Genomic DNA, 11,470 nt, shown 5'->3' with positions numbered 1-11,470 from the left:
TGTATAATGTTTCACTTTCTTTCAGCACTGAATATTTTCTGGTATCCATTATAATTTCTTTTTAAACCCATGAATTATTTAGAAGTATTTTTTTTTGCTTAATTTCTAAACATGTGGAGGTTTGTGATTATCTGGTGTTACTGGTTCCTAATATCATTGCACCGTCATCAGAAGAAGTGATTTGTAGGAGTCTTTGATACTTGTTTATGTTTGTTTTGCAGCCTACTGTATGGTCAATTTGTATATATTCCATTTAAGTTTGAAAAGAATGTGTATTCTCTAATTGTTGGATGCGGGGTCCATTAGATCAAGCTTATTAATTGTTTAAATCTTCTACATTCCTAACAATATTTTATGTTTGTTTTACCAGTTACTTAGATGTGTTTTTTTTAAATCTCTCTTTTTGATGATAATAATGGACTTGTGCATTTTTTCTTAAAATTCTAGCAAGTTTTGCTGTATATATTTTGAAGCTATATTGTTAGATACAAACTATGTCATATATTTCTGGTGAATTGTTTCTTCTATTTTTATGTGATGACGGTTCATTTTTATCCCCAATTATGATTTTTGCTTTAAGATCAATTTGTCTGATATTAATATAATGGTATCAGCTTTCTTTTGGTTAGTATTTGCCTGCTACACATTTTCCATCACTTTTTATCCATATTTATGTGTCATTATGTTCTAAATATGTTTCCTGTATACAATGTATAGTTGCGTTTTGTTTTGTGTTTTTCTCCAGTCTGACATTCTCTTTTAACAGGAAAGTTTTGATCGTTGACATTTACCTCAATCACTAATATATTTGGAAATATTCCTACCACCTTGTATTCTATTTTCTATTTGCTATGTGTTTTCTTTGCTTATTTTTACCCTTTTTCTGGCCTTAATAAGGTTTTCTATATCTGCTTTTCTTTCCTTCCATGTGCATTTTTAAGTTAATAAACATTTTAGGTTAATAAGTTAATCAATAACTCTTCTCCTCACAAACAAATAAGGACTTTGGAATACTTTTAACTCTGATCACTCTCTCCCATCTTACATGTATCTTAGTTCCACACTGTCTTCATGTTCCTCAAATTAGTTCAAGCATGGCCAGATCCACATGCTCAAATGGCTAAAAGACTGAAACAGAGACCCCAGAGCAATGGTTCAAAGAAGAGACAAGTGTGTGTCTTTCTCACATAACAGTGCAGAAGAAGGCAGGTGGTCCAAGGCTGCTGGGAGAGCTCAGTGCTAGGAGGTCATCCAAGACAGGTTTCCTCTATCTTGTTCTCTATCCTCCCATACCCGGGGTGGATCCTGGCACCTGAACGTTCTTATCCACCATGTCATAGGCACTGAAACCCCCAGATGATAATTCACCTCTACTGTGTCCACATTCTACACTAGATGAAGCTGAACCCAAGCAACTTCTTTAAGGAAGTGGCCTGGAAGTACATATGATTGCTCTTTGCTGCAGGAAGTTGGAAAATGTTGTCTCTGGTTGGGTAACCAAGAGCCCAACTAAAACTTGGAGGGTTTTGTTCCTAAAAGGAAGAAGGAGAGAATGAGCTTGGGGCGCAAATTGCAGTCTTCCATAGATATCATCAGAATCTTGCAGCCTCTTCTGATTTTCTCTGTTTGAGTCAGCCTTAGGCAGGCAGCATCCCCCAGTGATGGCAAAGATGGTCACTAACAACAGTAGCCTCATGGTCTCGCATGTAGCAATTCAGTAGAAAAGAGAGTGGCTCTTTACAGATAGTTTCAGCTAAAGTCTAGGATTTCCTCCAATTGGTCCAATGTGGACCACATGTCAATCAGTAAACTAGTCACTTTGGCCAGCGTGATGCAGTGACTGGCAAACAGGTGTGGGTCACATAGTCACATCTGGAAGTGGACTGAGTAAGTTAACCCCACCCAAATCATATGGACTGAAATTAGAAAAGGAGCAGTCTCCAAAATCAAATAATGAGGTGTTATCATCAGAATTGGTGCTAAGCAAGCCACGTAACAGATAACCATTAGACTTGACTATCCCACTGAGCCATTGTATGGTTGAAGAAGGTTGTACGATTGAACGTGTTTAGAAAATCCAAATGTGGGAGGTGATATTGATGGTAAAGTTGCCTGGAGCACTCTTACTTACACTTCTGCTAGGAGAGTTCCTACTCATCTGTTGTTAGTCATTCATTCAGCACCTTGTGAATGAACCTCTCTTATGCTGACCATACTATTTGCTAATTATTTATTTATGTATCTATCTCCCAGTCCTTTCATAATGCACCTGTAATTGAGGGCTCCCCCAGAGCTAGAATTCATCTGTGTTCCACGGTGCCCAAGGCACAGAGTGGGCATCTAAATTAAGGAAGGGTAAAATCTCAATGACTCTTAATGACCTCCAACTCCAATTGCTAGTCCATTTTTTTACCTTTGGAAATGATTATTGGAAAGACAGAAGCCAAATCCCAGGGAGTTCTGCAGAATTGGGGAGAGGAAGGGAGAGATCAGATTATTTTGTTTATAGAAATGTATCTCCTCATGACTGAAAACAGTGCCAGGCATCATTTTATTTGTGGAACTCAAATCAAATCACCAAGAGGCCAAGACCCAAGTAGGAGGAAGTTCAGCAGACAATTGACTAATTAGAGCTATCTATCCTGTTTGATTCTAAGGTTTAAAAGAAAAGCTGTATTTTGCAATCAATTCCCAATCTAAACACATAAATGACTTTTTCCCCCATAAATACCAATGCCCCCAGCTTAACTGAGGCTGAAAACTCTGTTTGTATTGGAGAGAAACAGAGCTGTAGGCCAGTGAATGTAGCTAGGGGTAGGGAGTGGAAAACAGTGCAAGGAGATACCAAAAGGAGATACTCAGAAGAACAAGAGGTCTTCCTGGAAAAGGTGTCCAAGTGCCTGGCCTGCTTGGGAAGCTCCACCTATGGGTTTCCCAGGGTGGGTCCTGTGAATACTAATAGCTACCATTTATTGAGCCATTAGTAGATTCCAGATATTGTGGTAAGCACTTTTAGTGATTATCTCATTTTAATTCTCAGAACAACCTTGTGAGTTGAGAGCTGGCACCCCCATTCAAAGATGAAACTAAAGGTCAGAAAGTTGCAGTGATGTGCCCATGGCCATGAGCTAAGGCATGAAAAGCCAGGATTTGAATCCTCTGGGATCTGATTTGACTCATAGCTTCTGCTCTGAGTCCTTAGCTATCTTCACAAAACCACTTTGAGGTAGCTATTATTTCCTCCATTCTATAGGTGAGGAGACTGAAGTTCAGGGATGACCCAACTTGTCCAAGTGACACAGGTAGGAAGTATCAGAGCCAAAGCAGGAACATCTGACCCCAAAATTTTTCTGCCTCCCAGGTAGAAGAAAAGCAAAGGCTAGGGGTCAGGAATACAGCAGAAAGCCACTGCATGTCAGGCCTACCCTTTCCCAGGACACGATCTCGCTGTTTCCCACCCTCCCTGACCTCCCCACTTAGGCCCCTTTCAAGAATTTACTTCTCACTGTCTCCCCTCCAGTGTGGCCCCTGGGCTGAACAGGGATTGGATGGTTCTTGGGAAGCTGTAAGACGTCCCTTCCTCCAAGGGTCCCCTAGGAAGGGAACAGCTAAGGTACCATCAGTCTGCAGGTTCCTCTTCCCACATCTGAGCAAGGTCTGTGGATAAGACTGACAAGTGCTTGGATCAGAAGCCAGCCAAAGGGGTTCAAATCCAGGCCAGAGACTTTGGCCAATAACAGGAACTTCCTTTTTAAAAAACCTATATTCTGGGACAGACATTTCACTAGGGGTTTCCTCCGTATTTTTAAACTGAATCCCCCCCCCCACATGTTTGACCCTATTTCACAGAAGAGGAGCCTGAGGCTCCCAGTTGGGAAGCAACCAGTGTAAGGACAGCAAGTCATAAGGAGCCTGGTACTTGAACCTACCTAGGCCCCAGATTCTGTTGTTGCCTAGGAACTGAAGAGGGAGGAGCTGCCAGATCAGAGGGAGGAGGGAAAAGAGAGAGGGCGAGTTCCCAGCAGCGCGCGCTGACGACAGCAGGTGATTTTTTTTCTGCATCGCGCTATCTCTCAGCATCTTTCCTGGATTTTTCCCCCGCTCTACTGACCGGCAGAAAAGGGTGGGGCCGCTTCCCCGCAGCAGAGACAGCAGCGGCGGCGGCGGCGGCTGCAGCATCATTGGGAGCAGCGGTGGCGGCAGCAATGCTCGGTCTCCTCGAGAGGTGATCTCCTCTGAACCCTGCTAGGTGGCCGGCTGCGACTGGACGCCGGCGAGAAGAAGATAGAGCTTTGTACGCGGCCCCTGCGGCCACACTGCCCGGCCCTTCCTCTGCGCCATGGCTTAAGCCTGCAGTCACCTCGCCTCGCGTTGCCTTGCTTGGCAGGGGTCTGAGCGCCGCAGCAGCCGCAGGGAGGGGCGCGTCCCAGACGCCCTCGCCTGGGGACCCGGGACGCGGTGTCTCACGCTGCGCAGCCTACAGCAGACCGCGCTCCCGAGACCTGTGCGGCGGCTCCCGGAGGCGTTTACAGCCGGGCATCGAGGGACTTTACGGACTTTCTCAGTGATAGCTCTGCCCGCGCAACCTTCCCGGGTGCTCTCTGAGGTAGGAGGGGGCGGTAGCTCAGGCCACCAAGGAAAACACGGTGAGAACCAGATTGGCCGGACGAGGGCCAGGGGGCTGAGGAAGATTAGGGACTTGCTTTAGAAACGAGCAAGAAGAGGGAGGACTAGCTCTGAGGCGAGCACCATGGCGTGGCCGTGCATCACGCGCGCCTGCTGCATCGCCCGCTTCTGGAACCAGCTGGACAAGGCAGACATCGCCGTGCCGCTGGTTTTCACCAAGTACTCGGAGGCCACCGAGCACCCGGGCGCCCAGCCGCCGCACCAGCAGCCGGCGCAGCCTGCACAGCAGGCGCCCGCGCCCCCCTCGGCGCGCGCGGTCGCCATAGAAACGCAGCCGGCCCAAGGCGAAGGGGATGTGGTTGCCCGGGCAACAGGGCCGGCGCCGGGGCCTAGCGGCGAACGCGAGGTTGGGGCCACCTCTGGCCGGAGCGGCCCGGGACCGGGCTCCGGCTCCGGCTCCACCTCCAGCGCGGGCCCCGCGGACTCGGTGATGCGGCAGGACTACCGCGCCTGGAAGGTGCAGCGGCCGGAGCCGAGCTGCCGGCCGCGCAGCGAGTACCAGCCTTCGGACGCGCCCTTTGAGCGCGAGACCCAGTACCAGAAGGACTTCCGCGCCTGGCCGCTGCCGCGACGCGGGGACCACCCGTGGATTCCCAAGCCGGTGCATATCCCCACGTCCTCCCAGGCGGCGGCGCCTGTGCTCGGGGCGCCTCAGCGCCGGCCGCAGAGCCAGGAGCGCTGGCCGGTGCAGGCCGCCGCCGAGGCCCAGGAGCAGGAGGCGGCCCCTGGAGGAGCAGGTGGCCTTGCGGCTGGAAGATCAACCAGTGCGGAAGAGCGCGACACACGCAAGAAGCCTGGGCCCGCCTGGATGGTGCGTCGCGCCGAGGGGCTGGGGCACGAGCAGACGCTGCTGCCCGCAGCCCAGGCCCAGGTCCAGGTCCAGGCCACGGGCCCCGAGGGGGGCAAGGGGCGTGCGGCGGCCGACGCCCTCAACAGGCAAATCCGCGAAGAGGTGGCGAGTGCCGTGAGCAGCTCTTACAGGTGAGACGCAGCCCGTAGCTCAGGCCACGGGGCTGGTCATCCTTACCCTTTACCACAGATTCTCTGCATCGCAGGCCTCCCTGTCATCCTCCCCCTCCAGCCCAGAACACACCCTCTCCCCCTCCCCAGCCCTGGCCGACTGCTCTTTGGCTCTTTCTTTTGTGAAAGCTGTTAGTATTATCCATCCCATCTTGCCAAAGTCTTTCACTTAACCACTTCAGCCATCTTTTCCCCATCTCTGCCCCAACCCGAGTCCCTGCCTGCCCAACAGAGACCTTTGCAGTTTCTTCACTGGCTGTGCTTCCATTCTGCCCCACCCAACTCACTGGCTGCATTAGCCTGGATGCTGCCCCTTGCTGGCTCAGCTGCCGCCCAAGGGCCTCCGTGCCTTCCTGCATGGCCAATCCTCCCCAAAGAAGAGTGATCTCTCCCCCTTCCCCTCCTCCCTAGCCCGGTTCACTTGGCCCTTCATTCTTACCCCCTCTGTCTCAATCCCTGGGAGACCACCAAGCACCACACCCTTTTCTAGATTCCCTGCCGGTCCCTTATAGAGCACCCTCCTCTTTCAGCCACTTATGCTGAAGGCAGATTCCTTACACCTCTAGCTGTGACTCACTGGGCAAATTTCTTAACATTTCTTGGCCTAGGGTTCTTATCTGTAAGACGTGATGGATAATAGATTCTTCGCTTAGATTGTTTGCTCATGTATTGATTTAATATTAAATACTCAACATATTTTTGAGCACCTACTATATGCTAAGCACTGTGCTAGACATTTTGAAGATTAAATGAGATGATTCAGGAGGAGAATTATGCCTGGCACATGGTAGGTAATTAGTACATCTTGGTTCCATTCCAGCCTTCTACATGATGCCTCATTATTTTGATTTCCACTTCCCAGACACTTCCAGCCTTCTCCCCTATTGATGCATCTCCTTTCCTTTCATGTTTGCCAAATGTGGTTCTCATTCTGTTACCACCAAGAACCCCCTCTTCAGCACATTTAAATTCCCTTTAAATGAATGCCTTCCACAGAGCATATTTATTCATTCATTCTCTTTCTCTCTCTCTCTTTTTCTAGAATTCTCCCTCTGCTGCAGCCTCAGTCCTTCCAGTCTGCTTTCTCACCCTTCATTCATTTAATATGTATTTCTGAATGCTTAGCTTTCAGTCCTGCCCTTATGTTTCAAATGGAAACAATTAGCTGACAGATCACTGTTGACTCTGAATATGTGGCATTGGGTTTGGGGTCTCTGGGGAAGAAGATGTACACGATGAGTAATTGAGCTAGAGGTGTTCAAAATGTGGCTTATGGGGTCCTTCATCAATGCCACAGCCAGTTGCCTCCTTCCTGCAGGAGGGTGTGGACAGGAGGACTGCAGAGTTAGTGTCTTTTGCCAGGACTGTATATATAGCCTCATCAGACTGATGTCCTTCTCCATTAAATATGACAAACACTCCCTCTTACGCTGAGGAAGAATAGCATTGATAGACATCCTCTCTTGTTAAGGCAAAATCTGCCCCCCACTCAGGTATTACCTCTGGAAAGCATTTCCCAATGAAAAGGGGCAGTTAATCAATTGGCCCCTATTCCTTCTTCCTGAATTCTACCTCCCACCTGGCATTTGTCTCTTGGTGTCTTGTTATCATGACCACACTGGTCCCCCAGGAATACACCACTTCCTTTTAAAGCTCTGGGTCAGGCAAGGACATGGATCCTTTTCCTTGGTTCTAGCTATGAGAAGGTGGAATTTTCACAAAATCTTTATGCTGTTACCAAGGAGAATCAAAAAGAAAAGAAAGGAAACAAATAAGCAAGGGGAATAAAAAAACAAAGCCAGGATACAATCTTATGACTCTGTCATGGCTTTGTTGTTTACAAGGCCCTACCTTTGTTCCCTAAGAACCCTAAGGTTGGCCTAACATCACAGATTTCTGGACTGGCCTCTTCATCATCCTACTCGCAGTCTACCACCCTGCGGCAGGTGGAACCTTACCACCTACCAGACAGAATCTACCTCTCCTCACCTCAATACAGTCAATGCCAATCAAGAGAGATCCAGATTCTCAAATCTCATTTGATGATCCTACTCAGTTTATGTTTCCAGGCTGGTAGGACTTGCTTTGTTCGTAAATGATGGTTCAGTCAGGGCGTAAACCACCCTTCAGACACAACTCACTCCAAATATTTTGGGTTGTACCTTTGTTCTGTGTAGGCTCTTTCCTCCCAAACAACACCTTAACTGTGCAGTAAGCATGTCATGCTTTACAGTTAGAATTACACACATCCTGCAAGTGATTTGATTGAATAGGGGCAGGCTATGCTCTTGCAGCTGGTAAGAATGATTATTTTTCATAGCTATCAGAATTTCATCAACCTGTCAAGAAAAATCTCTGTGTACCTCAAAAAACATTTTTTTCTAATTTGAGTCATCTGTAAAATTTAATTATGCATATGACTTTGGGATCAGCCGTTCCATTTTGCTGTATCATCAGAAGGGTTTTGAAGCACTAAGAGAATGAGTATTGCTAAGAAACATCAATTTCTTTAATGGACAATTTAAGTACTCGACAAATTTGATGTGAAATTTAACATTATTTTTTGTTCCAGAAGAAAAATTAACTAATAATAGGGAAATGCACTTTGGGTGAAAGTAGATATGAAGAAATAAGATAATCAATTAATTAAGTATACAATAAAGAAAAAAATGCCTGGAAATTATAGGCTTATCTGGAACATTGATTGTTTCTTCCCCCCTATTCTCTCACATCCTTTTCCTTGCTAGGATTCTAAATATCTCCTGAATTTAAGTATGTTCCATGTCTTCTGTAGATGAGCCTTACATCACCTTAGAAGCCAAGCTGGGCTACATTTCACTGATAATCTGACAAATCCTTTTCTACTGCCGCTCTACATAAATCATGGTGGTTTACACCATGGTGACTGGTTCATCTCATGGGCTTTACAAATGACATCTGTCATGTAACATCAGTGTGAGCAGTTTGCTTAAATAGAGAAAGGATATACAACCCATCAGCTTGATATATTGGTACATAATATAAAATATATATTCAGCATCCAGAGTCATATACATGCTATTTGGTTTCCTCCTGCAATGTACAATCAGTAGATAACATCAAATGTCCTTTGACGCTATGGTTTTGAGAAACCTTCCCTGTTCAACAGTTCATTTAATTCATAACCTATCCACACTAGCCTGACACTTTTTGCATTCAAGCGGTATCTGAGGTATCTTTAGAATTATTCTCAATCATGAAGTTGATTTTCAATACATTCGTATGACATAAATGACATTATAAAATTGAGAAACATGTCTTTGTTATTTTTAATGTTAAGGATGGATTTTACTGCGCAGCTATTTGTGACTTTAGACCTAGCATTCTCAGTTAGGAAATAGATGAGTCATAGGAGGGAATTAAAATTCCTCTCGCAGCCAACCCCATTGCCCCAGCCGTCGGTTAAGAGTGATAGATAGGGTAGCAGGTGCTCCCCATAGAAATGCTAATGAGCAACTTTTCCTGGAAGAAATCAGCTGGGGCACCAGGAAGTAGAATTAATAAACCAGAGGCAAAATAGTACTTGAAAAATGAGAGCGGTAACAAGGAAATCAGAAAGAAAAAGAGCCTTTCCTATCTACCCTGCAGTCTTCCATAAAGGTTAGAGAAAGGCCCATCTGACTTAGCTTATGCTATACAGAACTGCCCTGTGCCTACAGGGCAACTGCCCGTTTCCCTAGGATCTTCCTAACTAAATCCCAGCCATACTTCAAGGCCAATCTCAGATACTAGTCTTCAACAACGCCTTCCAGGTCCTGCCATGCAGGACTAATTTTTCTCTTATTCCCCTTTCGTATTCTGTACACTTGTCATTGTCTGCTTGACTGTAAGATACTTTTGCCTCTGGCTGCCTCCCCTACCAGATAGGAACACTTGAAGGGAAGGGCTGTATTTTGTTCCTCTCTGTACCTCTCACAGTGTAACATTGTGCCTAACTATCATATAGATTTGTTGAATCCAGTGAAAGTTTTAAAGTTAGATGAAAAATTTATTCACCTACATATCGATTCATTTCATTCAGTTTCATTTAGCTGAATTAATTTTGGAAAATGACCACCAAGCCCCTGCAATGTATCAGACAGGATACTGGAGATACCAAAAAGTGATAACCCTATGTAAAGAAATTGTGTTTTCCTTAATCAAAATAAAGGGGGATTCCTACTGGGTTAGCACTAGAAGTGAATGTTCAAATGGGGAAGGGCAGCAAACCCTACAGACCTGATTCTAGGTGCACCTTCACCCAGGGCAGTGGTCCCCAACCTTGGCTGTACAATGGAATCACTGGAGAACTTTAAAAATGCTGTTACAGGGCTTCCCTGGTGGCGCAGTGGTTGAGAGTCCGTCTGCCGGTGCAGGGGACATGGGTTCGTGCCCCGGTCCTGGAAGATTCCACATGCCGCGGAGCAGCTGGGCCCGTGAGCCATGGCCGCTGAGCCTGCGCGTCCGGAGCCTGTGCTCCACAACGGGAGAGGCCACGGCAGTGAGAGGCCCGCGTACCGCAAAAAAAAAAAAAAAAAAAAAAAAAAATGCTGTTACATAGCTGCCTTGTCCAGAGATTCTGATTTAATTGGTCTGGGGTATAGCCTGCGCATGTGAATCTTTTCAAACTGTGCCAGATAAGTCTCATGTGCAATTCAGGTTATGACCTCTTCCCTTAAGACGGAGGTTCTCAAAATTTAGTACACAAAAAAATCATCTGGAGAGCTTTCTAAAATGCAGATTCCCGGGCCTCATCCTCAGACGTGCTGATTCAGTACTTTTAAAATGGAGCCTAAGAATCTATATTTTAAGAAGCACTCTAGGTAATTTTTATGCAGGTTAACTTCAGACTTGCTTGTGAAGACACAGCTTGGGAAGATTTGCTATCTTTAAGGTATTGAGTTTTCCCATATACGAACGTGGTATTGCTTGCCATTTATTTGTCTTTTTGTCCTTCACTTACATTTTGTAATTTTCTCCACAAAAATAACATACACACACAATAGTTTTTAAGTTTTATTTTTCTATATTTAAGCCTCTAGTAATATAATTGGATTTAACTTTATGTATGGAATGAGGCAGGGAACTGATTTTCCTTTTTCCCATATGGAAAGTCATTTATCCCAATACCCTTTTTTTCTTTTTTTTTTTGCGGTACGCGGGCCTCTCACCGCCGTGGCCTCTCCCGTTGAGGAGCACAGGCTCCGGACGCGCAGGCTCAGCGGCCATGGCTCATGGGCCCAGCCGCTCCGCGGCATGTGGGATCTTCCTGGACCAGGGCACGAACCCGTGTCCCCTGCATCAGCAGGCGGACTCTCAACCAGTGCGCCACCAGGGAAGCCCCCAATACCCTTTTTAACAGTTCAACTTTTCCCCATTAATATCCCCACTGATATCTCTTCTATCACATAAGGGTCGCGTATGCTTGAATATATTTCTGAGATCTCTGTTCTATTCCATTAATCTGAGCTAATGCCATACTATCATCTTTTTTTCTGAGCTATTTAAAATTAGTTTTCCTATTTTCAAGCATATATCTTATTACATTTTCTAATTTGTTATTGCTCATATGTATTAATTTTTATATGTTTTTATTGTACTCAACAACTTTACCACACTCTAATTTTGTTTGTAGATTCTCTTGGACTGTCTGTGGAGATAATGTGTATACTTTTAGCAAATACCAGTTTATTGTCTTCATTCTGATATTCATATATTTTTTGTGTGTATGTATATTGCTACACTG

The 11,470-nt window shown here is 45.7% G+C and overlaps 1 protein-coding gene across 1 annotated transcript in view; it reads left to right on the top strand.

Annotated features, from left to right (window-relative positions):
- The first annotated feature begins 3,998 nt into the window (after positions 1-3,998).
- MAP6 (microtubule associated protein 6) overlaps positions 3,999-11,470 on the top strand; it is an 88,765-nt gene continuing 81,293 nt past the window's right edge. Inside the window, exon 1 of the mRNA XM_030836048.2 lies at positions 3,999-5,667. Within this exon, the coding sequence (XP_030691908.2) occupies positions 4,751-5,667 (917 nt within the window). The 5' untranslated portion in view covers positions 3,999-4,750. The remainder of the gene's footprint in view (positions 5,668-11,470) is intronic.

Source organism: Globicephala melas, chromosome 8 (genome assembly GCF_963455315.2).
Source record: "Globicephala melas chromosome 8, mGloMel1.2, whole genome shotgun sequence".
NCBI classification, from domain to species: Eukaryota; Metazoa; Chordata; class Mammalia; order Artiodactyla; family Delphinidae; genus Globicephala; species Globicephala melas.
Note: the sequence above shows the minus strand (reverse complement) of the source record. Positions and strands in the feature narration are given on the sequence as shown.